We start from the raw sequence: 18,273 nt of genomic DNA, 5'->3' as shown, positions 1-18,273 counted from the left end.
GGGAATCCACAAAATCAGAGGGTTTTGGGAAAGCTGCAAAAGGCAGAACTGTGATTAGAGCTAAGCAGCAGCCATGAGATTGGTCAGCAGAAAAATTATTTAAAAAGTAGAAAAGCAAGGACAAATAGAACAATGGTCTGTGTATTGATGCTTGTCTAGAATAACTCTCTAAGCTGCAGGAAAGTTTATCAGTGAGATATGAGGGAGTTCTAAGTTGATAACAGAGCTCTGTGCATTGTGTTTAAGGCTCACAAGCAGGGATTGGATTTGAAATAAGCCAGCATTGTTTAACCAAAGGCACCTGGGCTTACAGTGGTTGGATGGAACTGCTGTCAATGTGCTTTTGCTGTGTGGGATTGGTCACAAAACTGTAAAAGTGAGCTGTGACATTGAGTTCTGTGTCTGCTGCCTGGAGTGTGAGCTGAGGGCATCTTCCCACTGCCATAGCCATGGAATGAGGCTGGTGCTGGAAAATCAAACAGTTCAAGGCACGTTCCCAGCAGCCCTGTCCTGTTGGTGATTTGTACAGAGACCCTGGCCGGTGACAGAGAAAGGGATGGTTTTTGCCAGAAATCCCCCCACAAGGAGGTTTGGGGTGTGGGGAGTTTGAGTTGAAGGGGAGATACGAGAAGTCCGTGGAGGATTGCTGGGAATCCAAGACACCAGGATTGGTTTGGGAATTCCCTGTGTTACAAATGGCTCCATCTGAAGGATAACACCCCTGTGCTGTTCTTCCATCCTTCCTGCATCACTTTTTGTTGTTTTTTGCCATATTGGAGAGCCATATCCCATAAGCCAGCCCTCTCCATGGCTCTGCTTTCACCATTCCAGACCCACGTGGGCTCCCAGCCTCTGTCTCCCATTGTTTCCCTTTCCTGAGTAAATCCAGGGATTCACAACTTATTTGTGAGGGAAAAGGAAATTTGGGAATGCACAGAGAGCTCTGTAATTCATCACTTTTAAAGGAACTCCTCAGGACAGATCAGGATAAATATTTCTCTGCAGAATTAAAAATAACCCTTGCCAGTTTGAAGGGAAATAAAAAGATTTGATGATGTTCCTTCCTTTCCAGGGAAAACCTGGTTTGCCAGGCCCTGTGGGGCTCCACGGGGCTCCTGGACTGCCTGGACCACAGGGAGAAAAGGTTGGATATTTCCTGAATCCCTCAGCCCAGGGGGAAAATGACAGGAATAGCAGGGTAGACCTGTGGGAATGCATTTTGGGATGTGCCAACATTCCTGGAATTTGCTCTGCTCAGAGCCAAACACTTCCCAGAGGGAATTTCTCCCCTCCTGTTTTGCTGAGAAAGACTCTGGAGCAGAAATCTGGGAAGGATGGGTGCTCTGGGGTCAGCATTCCTGAGGATTCTGTGCTTTCCTTGCAGGGAATGGCAGGAATTGGCATCCCTGGCACTGCTGGCACGAAGGGGGAAGAAGGAGAGCAGGTGGGTTGGGAACCCTGCAGTGAGGTTTGCATTAAAATCCTCTCAGAGAGTTCAGTGTCTCCAAAGTCTCCTCCAGTTTTTAGGGTTTCCTTGGAATCCCGTGGTTCCACGTGGAAAGGGTGAGAAAATTGAGGAATTTGGGGTTTAAAATCAGAGTTCCATGTGGAAAGGGTGAGAAAATTGAGGAATTTGGGGTTTAAAATCTGATTTTTCACTGTTGCTTTCAGGGGATGATGGGACCTCCAGGAGCCCCAGGACCAAAGGTGGGTGCTGAAATCCTGAACTTGGAATTCAGGTTCCAAGGAAATGATGCCCCTAACCGCATCATAATTAATCATCATCATAATTCCTGTGGGAATCATTGGATCATGGAATGGTTTGGGTTGGAAGTGACCTTCCAAAGCCTGGTCCAAACCCTCTGGACTGAGCAGGGACAGACCTTCAAACCAGCCTGACCTGGAGCCTTCCAGGCTCAAAAGCAAAAAAAGGGGGAATAATTTTCCACTCCCTGGACTCTGGAATTCCTTGCTGCCAAGGAGAGGCCTGGAATGGCAGCAAGGTGGGATATTTTCAATAATAAACGACACTTTTGTGGCCAGGGAGACTCCAGAGTCCCAGGCTGGAAGAGCTGGTCTGTAATTAATGGAAAATTGGGTTGAGGAGCTCCATCCTTCCCTCCCTCCCTCTGGATGGCAGCAGGAGCCAAAAATGCTGGATCTGGTTCCATTCTGGTGGAAATTCCCTTCTGATTTCTTCCAGGGAATTCCAGGACCTCCAGGGCAGAAGGGAGACCAAGTGAGTGGAACAGTGAGAGAACATTTGACCAGCTCAGGTGCAATTTTCCTGATTTTTCATCCTGTTTTTTCCAGTTTGTTCCCTGTGGGATCCAGCAGGGATATCCTTCAGCTCAGTTCTCCTCTCTCCTTGGCCCTTGTGCTTCTGGGATGACTTTTGGGCACTTTCAAGGAATAAATGGTGGGAAAGGGATGAGCAAAAAGTTTTCCCTGCCTCACATTTCTCATTCCATTGGCCGCCATTCCTTCCTCTTGCCTTGCAGGGAAATCCAGGATTTCCAGGTGCTCCAGCCTTGGAGGTAACTTGGAGTGGTTGAGAGCCCTTCTTGTCCTTCAGCTGTGCAGCTTCAACCCCAAAATTCCAGCATTCCAAGAGCTGTGTCCCACAGAACCGTGGGGAGAACACCCAGACCTTTTCCCTGATCCTCCTGCCAAATTTGCCCTCTTCTCCCTTTGCTCCACTTCCCATATTCCCAATATTCCCATGGTCCTCTCAATGGAGCTCCACTGCTCTCCAGGAAAGATGAGGATGAAAATTCCCAGCACTGAATCCGTGTGCTCCAGGCTCCCCATCCACAGGGATGAGCCCTGCTGGACACCCACAGCTCTCCATGTCCCCCCCAAATTCCAGCTTCCAGGAGAAACCTCCGTGGTGGCTGCCTCTGTGTCCCACAAAATGTCTTATCCCATAATAATTCTTATCCCATAACAATTTTTATCCCATAACATTCCTTGCGTGCTTTGGAAAAGGTACCATGAAAAGGCAATTTTAAAAATTTAAATTTTTTTTTTTTAATTTGAATTAAGTAAATTAAATTTTTTAAACAGAGTTTAACATTTCTGTGATTTCTTCTTCTCCTCAGATTTCGGGACCTCCAGGCACAAAAGGTGTCAAGGTAAGACTGACATTTAATTAATTAATTACTTAATTAGCATTGCTTGAAAAGGCAAGATCTATTCCTGGAAAAGCAGAGGTTGTTCCAAGTTTTCTGAATTCCATCTCCCTTGTGATTGACTGGAGAGGAGAGCTTGGAAAATCTTGTCCTGGGGATATTTCCCTTGCTTTTATTCACATTTTGTACCTGGTATTCCCATTCTAGCCTTAGTCCAGGGGAAAATTTGGGATTTCAGAGGGGAGACATCGCTCATGTGCAGATCCAGCCTAATCCACAACAAGTGTCTAATCCCAGAAGACACTTCCAGCTGTTCCCTGGCTGAATTTTCAATATTTTCCAGCTGCTTTAGAGAATTCCAATCCCTTTCTCAGTGTCTTTGAGTGAAACATGACCTGGAATATTTTAAATAGAATTTTTTAACTTTTTGTTTTTCAGTCTTGCTCTTTCATTGCCATCCTGCCAAGAACCTTTTCTCTGTGAGAAGGATTTGCTGCAGGGCTGATTCCCTGTGGTTTTTCCATGGAAATTCCCTACAGTGCTTCAGACCTCCCTCATTCCATAGGCACAACAAATTTTGACTTTTTTTGCTGGGATTTGATGTTGGAATCCCCTCCTTTCATTGGTCCTGTTGCCCAGACTGCTTAACCTCAGCTGGCAAAAATCCCTCTTTTAGGCTGAGCTTAAGTGGTGTCCTGGGAATCTTGCTGTGGCCTTGTGATGGAATGTGCCTGGAATATCTGAAATTTTTTATTATTCTTCGTGATATTTCACTGACAACCTGCAGAGAAATGACAGATGTTCATTTTATTCACTTTAAACCAGTAAAAATGCGTTTATGGTGCTGCGTAATGTGGCAACAACTGTGATGAATTTTGGATGGCAGAAGGCAGGTTGGAAAAAATGGAAAAAATTCCTTAAAAATCCTGGATGGGTGGATGGATGGGTGGATTTGGCAAAGGAATTTTTTCCAGGGTGCAGTCAAATTAGTGGGGTTTATTTAATTCACTTTAAACCTGTAAAAATGTGTTTATGGTCCTATGTAGTGTAGCAACAACTGTGATGAATTTTGGATGGCAGAAGGAAGGTGCCATGGAAAAAAATTCCTTAAAAATCCAGGATGGATGGATGGGTGGATTTGGCAAAGGAATTTTTTCCAGGGTGCAGAGAAATTACAGGTGTTCATTTAATTCACTTTAAACCAGAAAAATGCATTTATGGTGCTATGTAGTGTGGCAACAACTGTGATGAATTTTGGATGGCAGATGGCAGGTTGGAAAAAATTGAAAAAATTCCTTAAAAATCCAGGATGGATGGATGGATGGATGGGTGGATTTGGCAAAGGAATTTTTTCCAGGTTTCATTAAAAGTGCAGAATGCAGCCCTAAGGAGTCACGGGAGCAGGGCTTGGCTTCCTGCAGGATATTCCTGGTTTCAGGTGTGTCTTTTGTTCCCAGGGAGATCCCGGACCAGCCGGACCACGAGGAGACAAAGGAGTCCCAGGAGAAAAAGGGGAGAAGGTGATGACCTCGCACTTCCTTCAGGGATAAAAGGATTTATTTTGTTTGTGGCCACCAAGGAAGCTCTGAGAGAGATGGAATTCCATCCATCCAGGAATCCAGTGGAAGATTCCCATGTGTAGAAATCCAAAGCTCCTGGAAAGGAAATCAGGGAGGGGATAAATGCTCAGCTCCTTGGTTATCCGTGGGGATGGAAATATCTTGGATCTGCTCTGGTTTTTCCTGCTCTGGGGAGGTTTCTCCCGAGCTTGGAAAAGCTGCCTTGGCAAGACCCTGAATCCATTTGTTTTTTCAGGGAAGTCCAGGGTTTGGAATTCCTGGCCAGCCTGGGCTGAAGGGAGACATCGGTGACCGGGTGAGTGGGACAGTGGGGTGGGTGTGCAATGGGAAGAAGGGCCCAGGGGACGAGCCAGGAGGTTTAGGGACAAAATCTCTCCATCACCTCCATGGATTTGTTGGCCCTGAGGAGATGAACACTGGGGAGGTGACAAGGAACCACGCTGGTGACCCTGGGGAGGCCTGGGGTGACGGGGTCAGGCGCAAAGGTGGGATCCCCCAAAATGTGGAGAATTCCTCATGGCTGGAGGAAAACACGGATGGTCAGTGCTCAACTGGTGGCTCTGCGGGCAGAATCCAAGGAAATCCCATTTCCAATTATTTTCCCCTCCTGAAAGTCACCTTGATCTTCATCTTCCTGACTTTTGTGTCTAGGAAGGTCTTGGTGGCTCCCATGATGACTCCAGCAATGTCCAGGAAGGGTTGGGTTAATTCTTGCTGTTCCCTTCTCCAATCCCGTTCGTTTTAATCCAGCAAAAATTGGCAAATCCCAATGTGCTGGTGTTCACAGGGGTGCCAGGATGAGGGAAGAGATGAGAATGTTGACTCCATGTTTCAGAAGGCTGATTTATTATTTTATTATATATATTATATTAAAACTATACTAAAAGAACAGAAGAAAAGATTTCATCAGAAGGCTAGCAAGGAATAGAAAGGAATATGGAGTGATAATAAAATCTTGTGACTGACCAGAGAGTCCAATACTGCTGGACTGTGATTGGCCATTAATTAGAAACAACCACATGAGACCAATCCCAGATGCACCTGTTCCATTCCACAGCAGCAGATAATCATTGTTTACATTTTGTTCCTGAGGCCTCTCAGCTTCTCAGGAGAAAAATCCTGGCAAAGGGTTTTATCAGAAAATATCATGGCTGCATCCCAATATTATGGATGAGTATCTTTGTAAGAGAGGTGGGAAGCTCAAAACATTGATGGTTTCAAAGTGGGGGAGACAGGAGACACCTGTGGACATCCTGCACTTGGCACAGTGTCCCACAGTCTCTCGTGGGACTTTCCCTGTTCTCCCCTTCTCTGATTTTACCTGGAATTATCTTACCTGTGTCATTCCTTCTGCAGGGAAATGTGGGATTGTCTGGGAAGCCAGGTCAGAAGGTGAGTCCATGGAAAGATTTTTTCCCTGGGAGGGTGGGGAGGCCCTGGCACAGAATTCCCAGAGCAGCTGGGGCTGCCCCTGGATCCCTGGAATGTCCAAGGCCAGGTTGGACAGGGCTTGGACCACCCTGGGGTAATGGAAGATGTCACTGCCCACGGATGGGGGTGGAACCAAGTGTTCTCAGAGGTTTCCTTCCAACATCTCTGATCGGGGCTTAAAAAACTCCTGCTAATCCTCACCTGCAGGAATTTTCCCAGAAAAAGTTCAAAACCAGTCAAGAAATTTCTGGAAAAGATCCCACCCTGGAATTTGTTCAGGGAGTGTCTCACTGTGGGCATTCTTCAAGCAGGGATCTCCCAGAGTTGGCTGGAGGAGGGTTTGGGTTTGGGAATTGTTCCACAGATCTGTGAATGGAATGTTTAGACCGGATCAGCTTCCAGGGCACGTAAAAATGGGGTGTAACAAAATGGGATGCAGCCAAGCCAGGAGGCGCTAACGAGATGTGTTAATGAGGTTGCAAAATGGAGGCAAGGAAAGGTGTTTGGGTTGGGAGAAGGCCTGGAGAGGTGGTGTCACAAATTTCCCAGATTTCATGGAATATTCTGAGTTGGGAGAAACCCATGAGGATCATCCAATCCAGCTCTTAAGGAAATGGGATCAATCCACGGCCTTGTGGGACAAACATCAAACAGGGCAGATGAGGACCCATGAGAGCTCTCCCATCCATGAAAGCTCAGCTGATTTAGATGGGAATAAAAATTAAAACATGGCATGGGAACTGATCCCATGTCCTAGAGTGGATCCATCTCGAGTCTCTGCTAATCTGAGATGCTCCAGGAGGTGGAGAACCTCAACAGATTCTGTCCTCAGTGAATTCCAGGGATGATTGTGGAGTCTGGATAGATGAGGTTAGAGCTGGATGCTTTCCAGCCTGATAATCCTACAAAAATAATAATGCTATAATTAAATAAACTGAAATGTTATAAGCATATATATTGTTAAATAAATCAAAATAAAATAAATATTAATAGTAAAAATCCTACAAAAATAATAATGCTATAATTAAATAAACTGAAATGCTATAAATATATATTTTTAAATAAATCAAAATAAAATAAATATTAATAGTAAAAATCCTACAAAAATAATAATGCTATAATTAAATAAACTGAAATGCTATAAGCATATATTATTAAATAAATCAAAATAAAACAAATATTAATAGTAAAAATCCTATAAAATAATAATGCTATGATTAAATAAACTTAAATTCTATAAACATATATTATTAAATAAATCAAAATAAAATAAATATTAATAATACAAATCCTACAATCCCAGTTCTTCCTAGCACAGGGTAAATGCTCTGAACCCAAATTCCATCCAGGATTGTGGGAGCAGCTCCATGACCATGGATGTGCTGCTGGGATCTGCCCCTCCGTGTCTGAGGGCTGTGGAATGCAGGACAGGAATGTGACAAGTCTTGTTTCCTTCAGGGGGAGAGAGGCGAACCAGGATTCCCTGGAAAACCAGGAGAGGCCGGGCTGAGAGGAAAAGCTGTGAGTAAAGGCAGGATCCAGGGGGATGGAGCTGCTGATCCCTTGGGGCCAACCAACAAAAAAATCCCAGCTCTGAAATGAAAAACAAGGGACGACTTTTATTCCTTATAATTCAACATCAGTGCCCAGAGCAGCTGGGGCTGTCCCTTGATCCCTGGAAGTGTCCAAGGAAAGGTTGGACAGGGCTTGGAGCAGCCTGGGACAGGTGGCAATCACCTCATCCTACTCCTAAATTTAAATATTCCGGTCACCCCACGCCTTGTGCCCCTTTTTCCTCATTTATGGGAATGCTGTAAAACACCATCCCTAATTAAGGACATCCCAGACATCCCAAAACCTGCCTCTATCCCAGTTTTCCAAGCATTAAGCAGGGCTAAAGAGATTTAACCTCCATTGGAGCCCCTGGAATGTTTGATGGACTCGGTTCTCTCCCTTTAAACCATTTCCCCCAGGTCTAAGTGCAATAAAATCCCTGTCACTTGATGGGAAAACATTTGGAAAGCTGCTCCTCTCTTTTAGGGAGAAGCTGGAGTCCCTGGAGAGCCAGGAGTGAGAGGAATCAGGGTAATAATTCCTGTATTTATATTATATTATATTATATTGTATTGTATTGTATTGTATTGTATTGTATCGTATATCATATCATATCATATCATATCATATCATATCATATCATATCATATATTTTTTCCTCCCCTTGTGAGTGGTGGGGCTGCTCTGTTTCCCTTCTCCATCCCAATGGGTGCCTTCACTTGGAAATATCCCCTTCCAAATATTCCTTTCCTGTGGGGGAAAAAATAATATTGTCCTTGATATTTTCCTTTTCTGAGCTGCTGCTCGGGCTCTGTTTGGGACTTTTTTCTCTCAATTTCTTCTTGCAGGGTCCTCCTGGACTCCCAGGACGAGCTGGAGAGCAAGGAATGAAGGGAGATCCGGGAGAACCTGGAAAGGATGTAAGGAATCCCTGAAAGAGCAGCTGGGAGAGGGTGGATTGTGGGGGAGCTTTTATTTATTCCCAGCATCCTAAATAAATAATATTTATTTATTCGGATTGGGGTTGGATGGATCCAACGTGGATTGATCCAGCAGAGATGGATTCACTCCATCCTTTTTTTATCCATGTGGGAAAAAAAAAATCAGGGAAAATATTACCAAGTTTCTCATGACTTCACCTAAATCCTATTTCGGAGATTCCCAAAAATATTGCAACTTCTCCCTTTCTCCCACCATTTTCCCTGTGGCCATTTCAAGAATTGAGAGTTTAAATTTGTAATTTAATTGTTTAATTTAATTATTTAATTTATTTTATCAAATTATTTTGCTTATTCTATTTAATTATTAATTATTTAAATTTTTTATTTATTTATTTTTAATTTTATCTATTCCTGCTGTTTATTTTGTGGGGACAGGGAAGGACACGAGGCAGAACAGCCACAACATCATTCCCAAGTAATTAAGAAGTTTTTCTGTGCTGGGAGGAAAAACTCATTCCCAGAGGTCCAAAGGTTGTTTTTGGATGGGTCCTTTGCAGCCATTCCTTTCCAAATTCCTGATTTGCCTGCAGGAATCGTGTCCTGAGTCGCAGGAAAAATGGGATTGGGAGAAAAGCTGCAGGAAATATCCCCATGGATCCCAAACAGATCAAACCCCAGGCTTTCCCAAAGAAATGGTGTTGCTTTTTAGCCAGGATGTGGCGGCAGGGAAATAAAAGCAAAATTTGGATTGCACGAGAGGTTATTCCATTATTCCAGGTGGGATAGCAAAGGAAAAACCAGGAAAAGCAGGAAAACTGCAGGAACATGAGCCCTTCTGGAGGTCAAGCTTTGAGTGAGGAGCAGAATTGCTCCAAATTTAACCCAAAAATGGGAATTAGGGAGAGACAATAAGAGGTTGGTTGGTCCCTCTGGAAAAGGTGGGATTAGTTTGGGATCAGCACCCAGGAAATGGGAATTTTAAAGGGAAACTAATGCATTCCTGCTGGTTTTCAGGGATTTGCTCCAAATTTAACCTAAAATTGGGAATTAGGGAGACACAAGAAGGGCTTGGTTGGTCCCCCTGGAGAAGGAGGTGTTAGTTTGGGACCAGCACCCAGGAAATGGGAATTTTAGAGGGAAACTAACATGTTCCTGCTGGTTTTCAGGGATTTGCTCCAAATTTAACCCAAAAACGGGAATTAGGGAGACACAAGAAGGGGTTGGTTGGTCCCCCTGGAGAAGGTGGTGTTAGTTTGGGATCAGAACCCAGGAAATGGGAATTATAAAGGAGTACTAATGCATTCCTGCTGGTTTTCAGGGAATTGCTCCAAATTTAACCCAAAAATGGGAATTAGGGAGACACAAAAAGGGGTTGGTTGGTCCCCTTGGAGAAGGAGGTGTTAGTTTGGGACCAGCACCCAGGAAATGGGAATTTTAGAGGGAAACTAACACATTCCTGCTGTTTTCAGGGAGATCCAGGGAAGGACGGCCTGAGAGGTGAAAGAGGTCCCCCAGGCCCAAAGGTAGGTGCTGAGTCCACGTTTCTGTGGTGGTGCCACCACCTCGGGCAGGTCAGAGGGGAGGAAAACCCAGCTCAGGTCTCCTCTGAGCCCCCAAAAGTTTGGGATTTCAAAGCAGAGCTCCTGGGATGGGCTAAGGAACTCATGGTCGTGCCAGGGCCGTGGTGGTCCCACATCTCCACTGAGCTTCTTTGGGAAGAGGAATGTTCTTCAGGAGCCAAACAGGATAAATTTCTGGAATGTTCACAGATTGTTCCTTCCTTCCCTCCTCGTGCAAGTTGAAGAGCACATGGAAAGGGTTGGAAGGAGGAATGGCTTTGGATCTCACACATCCAAGATCTTTAGAAGTGGGAACAACTCCTTCCTTAACAGAGAGGAAAATGCTGCAGGAAGCAGCACCAGTGGGAACAGGGAGATTTCCTGGTTGCCACAAGATCCAAACCTTTGGAAAAGCAGAAGTTTGTCCAGGGAAGAGGCATCCCAAGTTGTCCCTTGGCTGGAGATGCCCTCGGGGCCTTCCTGGTGCCCTTCATTCCACCGGAATCTGTCGATGCAGAACCCGGATTTCAGTGAAATGAAGCCCCTCAGAGAGGCAGGTCAGCCCCACCTCAGCTGACGTTCCTCACCCCAGGAGCCTCCAGGCTGGACCTTCCCCAACCCCGCAGCTCCTCCATGATTTCATCCCTGCACGATCCAAGATCTCTGGCCTGGAGATGGAATTCCATCGCCGTGACCTTCTGTGGGAGCCCGTCCTGCTGGAGATGTTGGGCCCAGCCACGTGTGGGGCCACCAGCACCATGGCCACCGCCAGAAGGGACCACCAGCCCCGGGGACACCTTGGCCATCGTCCTCCTCGGTGTCCTCTGCACTGGTGGCACCAAGGGACCTCCACAATCTTTCCTTTCCCGCACGTTTGTGGCCAAGAGGTGGAGAAGGGGATGGAGCAAAGCTCTGGCCCAAACCTCACTTGGAAAGGAGGATGGTTGGATGCTGCTCATGGGCCAGGCTTTTCCAAAAATTCCATCTATCCGTGCCTGTGTCCAGCGGAGAAGGGAAGGAGTGGGGTGGGATTCAAACCCCTAAACGGGATTTATCCGAGATTATGGAGTGAGCTGGTGGCACCAAGGGACCTCAACAATCTTTTCTTTCCCTATGGCCAAGAGGTGGAGAAGGGGGTGGAGCAAAGCTCTGGCCCAAACCTCACTTGGATGCTGCTCATGGGCCAGACTGTCCCTACAAAATCCATCTGTGCCTGTGTCCAGGAGGAGGAATGGGGTGGGATTCAAACACCTAAATGGGATTTATCTGGGATTATGGAGTGGACGTGTGTCAGATAAAGGACCAGATATGGGATTACCCCCCTTGCACTTTTGTTCCTTATGGAAATGATGGAATTAATGAGCTGATCTCATTTATTCCAAGGGAGAACCTGGCCCACCAGGAAGAGGAGTGGAAATGAAGGTAAATAAATCAAAATTAATGACCGTATCAATGTTGGAATCACCTCCCTCTCTGTCTGGGTTGGGATGGCAGAGGGGACCCAATGTGTGTCCACTTGGCCATCAGCCACTTCCAGGAGAAACCTCCTGGAGAGCAGAGGGGGAGAAATTGGGCTTTTCTTTCCCCTTGCAGGACCTGGAGAGGCTTTTTGAAGCATACGGGATCAAGGTAGGAGATCCTTTGTCCTCCTTCCTGACCAGGGGTTGTAATTTGGCTTTTCCGTCTCTTCCCTCTGGGAATCCTGGAGGTGGCATTTGCTCCCCCAGCCATCCCAGGAAGGTTCATTCCATTTCCTTTTCCAGGTTGTATTTAGATATTTCTGGGACAGATTTTTGCTGTCATTTCATGGGGTGGGTGGTGGCTTTGAGGCCCCTGTGACAGTGACACATGGACCTTAAAGCTCCTCTAATTCCAACCTCAACACCTTCCACTATCCCAGGGTGCTCCAAACCCCATCCAACCTGACCTTGGACACTTCCAGGGATGGGGCAGCCACAGCTTCTCTGGGAATTCCATTCCAGCAAAGGACACCTGGATGGCCCAATGCCCCCCAGGGGTAGAGGGCATCCTTTGAATCTGCCAATCACTGGACACCCTTCTGGAATTCCGGGACTGACAGACAGTGCTGGGAGGGGAAAGGAGAGGTGCCTGACACACCTGGGAGGGCATTGTCAGGGGAGGGATCCAAAGTTCTGAGGTAAACCCTGAAATCACTCCCCAACCCCAGCTGGCACTGCTGAGGGAGCTCTCGGAGGCGATCCTGCGGGACGGGCTGGACGGGCTCCTGTGGCACCGGGATGGCTCCAGGACGAGCAGAACTTCCATGGAAAACCAGGCAGCCGTGCCTGTCACCGTGAGTCACCTCAGCTGCCAGGGGTGGCAGCCCTCCGGGGAATGAGGGAGGTGGGAACGAGCCACCAAAGCCATCGGGGTCACCTCTGTCATCATGGTGGCCTGGGAGAGGCTGTGGCTGGCACCGGGATCTGGATCTTTGGGATAAAGGGATGCAAAACACTCATTTATTAATGGGAATGAGGGAATCAGTCACTGTTGTCCATCAGAGCCATTCCCAAAGCTACCAAAGGCATCAGGGTCACCTCTGTCCTCGAGCAGGTCACGGTGGCTTGGCAGAGGCTGTGGCTGACCCTGGGATCTGGATCTTTGGGATAAAGGGATACAAAACACTCATTTTTTTAATGGGAGAATTAAAAACACTCACTTTTTAATGAGGGAATCAGTCACTGTTGTCCATCAGAGCCATTCCCAAAGCCACCAAAGCTGTCAGGGTCACCTCTGTCCTCAAGCAGGTCACGGTGGCTTGGCAGAGGCTGTGGCTGACCCTGGGATCTGGGAACTTTGGGATAAAGGGATACAAAACACTAATTTTCCTAATGGGAATGAAGGAATCATTCCCAATGTCTTGTAGGAAATTCAATCATTCCCATTCAATCATTTGTTGTCCATAGGAGCCATTCCCAGAGCCACCAAAGTGTCCTTGTGCCCTCTGGGAGCTTTTGGAGTGGTGGGTGTGGGGTTGGAGGCACCAAAAGGGGCCACGAGTGGGGTCTTGACAGTAAAAAGGATCCCAGGGAGGGAGGAAGATTCCTTGGAAGGGAAGTTTGGATGTGACCAGCAAGGAATTGCTGCCCATATTTGCCCCATCCTGGCCCAGAAATGTCACCAAGTGGGACAGAGCATGCTGGAAGGCTGGGAAAGGTTGGGATGAAGCCACCAGGGCCCAGCTCCTCATGGGTGTGGCTCCTGGGAGCTGGGGCTGTCACTGTCACACCAATCCCTTGTTTTGGGTGGCAGGATCCAGGGCTGTCGCTGTCACACCAATCCCTTGTTGTGGGGTGGCTCCTGGGAGCTCAGGGCTGTCACTGTCACACAATCCCTGGTTTTGGTGTGGCAGGATCTGCTGGTCTCCCACACAAAATGGATCCCAAGGAGGGAGGAGGATTCCTTGGAAGAAAAGTCTGGATGTGGCCAGCAAGGAATTGCGGCCCACTCGCCCCATCCTGGCCCAGAAATGTCACCAAGTGGGACAGAGCATGCTGGAAGGTTGGGAAAGGTTGGGATGAAGCCACCAGGACCCAGGGACCTCCTCATAGGTCTGAGAGCTCGGGGCTGTCACTGTCACACCAATCCCTTGTTTTGGGTGGCAGGATCCAGGGCTGTCACTGTCACACCAATCCCTTGTTTTGGGTGGCAGGATCCAGGGCTGTCACTGTCACACCAATCCCTGGTTTTGGGTGGCAGGATCCGGGGCTGTCACTGTCACACCAATCCCTTGTTTTGGGTGGCAGGATCCGCTGGTGTCCCACACTTCCCACCGTGTCCCGGCCTGGACCGAGGTGGCAGGAGAAGGACAGAGCCTGGAGCTGGAGGCCCCGGAGGTGCCACACTCTGGAGGAATCCCTGAGGTGAAAACAAACAGCAGGAAAGATGAAATTGGGGTTTTTATGTGTCCGGGTCTGGGCTCTTCCAATCAGGAAGGACATGGAGAGTGTTCGGGGAAGGGAACGGAGTTGGGAAGGGTTTGGAGAACCAGGAGGGGCTGAGGGAGCTGGGAAGGGTTTGGAGAACCAGGAGGGGCTGAGGGAGCTGGGAAGGGTCTGGAGAACCAGGAGGGGCTGAGGGAGCTGGGAAGGGTCTGGAGAACCAGGAGGGGCTGAGGGAGCTGGGAAGGGTCTGGAGAACCAGGAGGGGCTGAGGGAGCTGGGCAGGGGCTGAGCCTGGAGCAAAGGAGGCTCAGGGGCCCTTGTGGCTCTGCACAAGTCCCTGCCAGGAGGGCACAGCCAGGGAACAGGGACAGGAGGAGAGGGAACGGCCTCCTTTGCATCCTGATTAGCAGCTCCTATTTATGGGAATCAGGAACTTATCCACAATTCTAAGGTTTCTCTCCATGCTGGGCTTCCTGTGGGAGGCATCTCCTGGTGTTTTATCTCCCTCTGTGGCTGGATCAGGACGATCCAGTTCCTCAGAGACCTGGACAAGGTGGGACAGGACATTCCCTCTCAGCCCCAGGCTCCTTCCGTGTCCTCAGGCTCTTCCCAGATTTTTCCAAGCTGGATTAGGACACTTTAGGGGCTTGAGAGGGGAGGTTTGCACCAACAGACACAACCCTGGAGCCAGCAAAAGTTGGGATTTGGGATGCAGAGACCCCAAAACTGCCTCTGTTGAGCTTTGGGAGCCCAACCCAAACCAGAAAAAAAAGGATTTGGGACCATCAGAGCTTCCCTAAATCCCTCAGGGAATCCTTCCTTTCCCATTGGTGCTGATTGGATTCATGCAAAGGAGTTAAAAGCTCAGAATTCCAGAGCTCTGGGAATAGAGCTTGACTGGACAGATCACTGGAATTCTCAGCTTTGCCCCTGTTTTATTGCGATGGAAAATTAAATTAGAGAAAGGATTTCTGCATGGATCAGTGTCAGGGCTTGGGAAAGGGTCCTGCTGTCAATTTTTTCCAGTTTTTCCAGTAATTAATGGAATTTTGTTGGCATTTATCCATCCCTCTCTGCAGAGCTTGGCTGTGACCCCACCACCTCCAGGAGATCTGCAGGAAAACCATTCCCAGGAAATCCTGCAGCCCCTGGAGGAGAGGCTGGAAGGACAAGCCCAGCAGGACACCAGCCAGGTACGATATCCCAAGGATTTCAGAAGGACTGGGATGCAAATCTTAATCCTGGGGAGGCTTCTCCATATCCCTGGAGAGCACCAGAGCTCCTGGAATGGGCAGGAAAAAAATCCCTTCGGCAGTGACAAAAATCCCTTGGGAAATGTTTTGTTGATTAATTCCACAATTTTGGGGGAAAAACCAGGATAATCCCATTTTATCTGATCCCACCCTTGTGTTATTCCAGCTTGGTTGGCTGAAGAGTTGATGGTTCCCAAGACTTTTAAAACAGGGATAATGCAGAGTCCAAACAGGGAATTGAAAAATTTGATTCCTACAAGACATTTCCTTTTCCTTCCCACTTTCCATGGGTATGGAAATGCATGGATATGGTCTCAGAATATCCCACAGATATTCCAGGATATTCCTGCTGTCCTCTGGAGCCTCTGAGTCATTTAAAGAGGAGGATTTTAGGGTCCAGGCAGGAATTTGGGGATTTTCTCTGATCCCTAAAATCCCATATCCCTCTGCTTTCCTGCCCTCCTGGGCAGAGATTCCCTTCCCAAATTCTTCTCCAAACCCAGCACTCTCCAGTTTGGACATTGTTGTATCCCTATGGAATTCTTGGAAATGCCCAGAGGCAGGATAGCACCAGCTTTAAAAGACAAAGGGAAAAATCCCTGGGATGTTTCCTTGGAGCTGCAGGAACAGCATCAGCAAGGATGTTTTTATTTTTATTTTTACTTTATTTTTATTTTTATTTTATTTTATTTTTATAATTTTTTTATTTTTAATTTTTTCAAATTTGTTTTCTACTTTTATTTTTACTTTTATTTTACTTTTATTTTTATTTTTATTATTACTTTTATTTTTATTTTTATTATTACTTTTATTTTTATTTTTAATTTTTATTTTTATTTTATTTTATTTTTATAATTTTTTTTATTTTTAATTTTTTCAAATTTGTTTTCTACTTTTATTTTTACTTTTATTTTACTTTTATTTTTATTTTTATTTTCATTATTACTTTTCTTTTTATTTTTATTTTTAATTTTAATTTTATTTTTATAATTTTTTTTATTTTTAATTTTTTCAAATTTGCTTTCTACTTTTATTTTTACTTTTATTGTACTTTTATTTTTATTTTTATTATTACTTTTATTTTTATTTTTTATTTTTATTTTATTTTTATAATTTTTTTTATTTTTAATTTTTTCAAATTTGTTTTCTACTTTTATTTTTACTTTTATTTCACTTTTATTTTTACTTTTATTTTTTTTATTTTTATAAATTTTTTTTATTTTTAATTTTTTCAAATTTTTTTTTTACTTTTATTTTACTTTTATTTTTACTTTTTTATTTTTATTTTTATTTTTATTTTCATTTTCTTTTTTTTAATTTTTATTTTTATTTTTTTTATTATTTTTATTTTTATTTTTATTTTTATTTTTTTTTTTATTTTTATTTTTATTTGGCAAGACGGGAGTGACTGGAAGTGGGGAGACCGAGCCCCAGGAAATCCCGCTCTGGTTTATCCAGCCCTTCCTTCTGCTCCCGTCCCTTTATCCCAGCCCTGGCTCGGGAAATGAATTCCAGGGATAACCACGGAGCTGGGATCCCGACGGCTCAGCAGCCACGAGAGGGCTCCCGGCTCCCACAGAAAATCCTGGAGTGGGAACGGCGGCTCTGGAGGCGCCGGGATGTGCCAGGAGCATCCCGGGCTCTGCTTTCCCTCCTGGGTGCCGCAATTCCCTCTGCTGGGAATGGTCAGGCTGGAGGAGTACAGGGGATGGAGCCCAAATCCATCGGTCTGGGATGGTTTGGGTGGGATGGGATTTAGGGATCATCCCATTCCATCCCTCTGCCATGGCAGGGACACCTCCCACCATCCCAGGCTGCTCCAGCCCCAGTGTCCAACCTTGGGCACTGCAGGGATCAGGGGCAGCCCCAGCTGCTCTGGGAATCCCTTCCCAAAATCCCACCCCAGGCTCCCTCTCCAGGGAATTCCCTCCATTCCCAGCTCTCCCAGCCTGCCATTGGATCCATCCCCACCCCGACTCCTCTCTAGGAAGGGATTTTGGGATCTGGGGGCTTCACTGGCAATCTCAGCACTCCAGGAAGGGTCTCCCTTCCCTTCTCCATCCCCAACTTCCATAAAAATCCCTGGGGATGGATTCTGAGTGTCCCAAATCCCAGAATGGTTTGGGTGGGAAGGGCCCTTCAAGCCCATCCCATTCCAATGCCACCATCCCAGGCTGCTCCAGCCTGGCCTTGGGCACTGCAGGGCTCAGGGGCAGCCCCAGCTGCTCTGGCAATGCCAGCCCAGGCAGGAATTCCTCATTGCCAAGATGCCACCCATGGCTGCCCTCTGGCAGTGGGAGCCATTCCCTGTGTGCTGTCCCTGCAGGCCTTGTCCCCAGTCCCTCTGCAGCTCTGCTGGAGCCCCTGCAGGCCCTGCAATGTGCTGGGAGCTCTCCCTGGATCCCTCCCTGCTCCAGGGGAACATTCCCAGCTCCCCCAGCCTGGCTCCAGCCCTGCAGCAGCTCCATGGATTCCTCTGGATTTGCTCCAGCAGCTCCTGATGATCCCCATTCTCTCAGGAGCTTTATAAACACAGAACAACTCCCACAGATTTCTTAGGACACTCCAAACTCCCTCAGCAGGACAGGATCTGCATCCCAAGGATGTTTTCCTCGCTTTCATTTGGAATAAAAAAAAATCCCATTTATCCTCATGAGAAGGGAATAGCAGATTCCAAAGGCAGGGAAGGAGCAGCTCCCACACCCCAGAGATGCCAAGGAGGGATGAAGCTGATTTTCCTGACAGTTTTCCTGACAGTTTTCGCAGTAGCAGCAGCAGGAATCACAAATTTCCACCTGGAACAGCCCAGGAGCTCCATCCCTGAGGAGCAATTCCTGGCAGGAGTTAATTGGAAGCAAAGGAAGAGCAGGGTGAGCCCAAATCCACGTGTCCAGAGCAGGGCTGGATACTCACCCCTGG

At 46.8% G+C, this 18,273-nt stretch overlaps 1 protein-coding gene across 1 annotated transcript in view; it reads left to right on the top strand.

Annotated features, from left to right (window-relative positions):
* Positions 1-18,273, top strand: part of LOC131082232 (collagen alpha-1(VII) chain-like) — a 109,836-nt gene that overhangs the window by 49,228 nt on the left and 42,335 nt on the right. Inside the window, exons 35-52 of the mRNA XM_058021932.1 lie at positions 1,073-1,144; positions 1,385-1,444; positions 1,672-1,707; positions 2,204-2,239; positions 2,502-2,537; positions 3,102-3,134; positions 4,589-4,651; positions 4,947-5,006; positions 6,068-6,103; positions 7,601-7,663; positions 8,183-8,227; positions 8,545-8,616; positions 10,107-10,160; positions 11,580-11,618; positions 11,790-11,825; positions 12,385-12,510; positions 13,964-14,080; positions 15,181-15,294. Coding sequence (XP_057877915.1) covers positions 1,073-1,144; positions 1,385-1,444; positions 1,672-1,707; positions 2,204-2,239; positions 2,502-2,537; positions 3,102-3,134; positions 4,589-4,651; positions 4,947-5,006; positions 6,068-6,103; positions 7,601-7,663; positions 8,183-8,227; positions 8,545-8,616; positions 10,107-10,160; positions 11,580-11,618; positions 11,790-11,825; positions 12,385-12,510; positions 13,964-14,080; positions 15,181-15,294 — 1,098 coding nt within the window. The remainder of the gene's footprint in view (positions 1-1,072; positions 1,145-1,384; positions 1,445-1,671; positions 1,708-2,203; positions 2,240-2,501; positions 2,538-3,101; positions 3,135-4,588; positions 4,652-4,946; positions 5,007-6,067; positions 6,104-7,600; positions 7,664-8,182; positions 8,228-8,544; positions 8,617-10,106; positions 10,161-11,579; positions 11,619-11,789; positions 11,826-12,384; positions 12,511-13,963; positions 14,081-15,180; positions 15,295-18,273) is intronic.

The sequence above is a fragment of the Melospiza georgiana genome, chromosome 4, assembly GCF_028018845.1.
Source record: "Melospiza georgiana isolate bMelGeo1 chromosome 4, bMelGeo1.pri, whole genome shotgun sequence".
NCBI lineage: Eukaryota > Metazoa > Chordata > Aves > Passeriformes > Passerellidae > Melospiza > Melospiza georgiana.
Note: the sequence above shows the minus strand (reverse complement) of the source record. Positions and strands in the feature narration are given on the sequence as shown.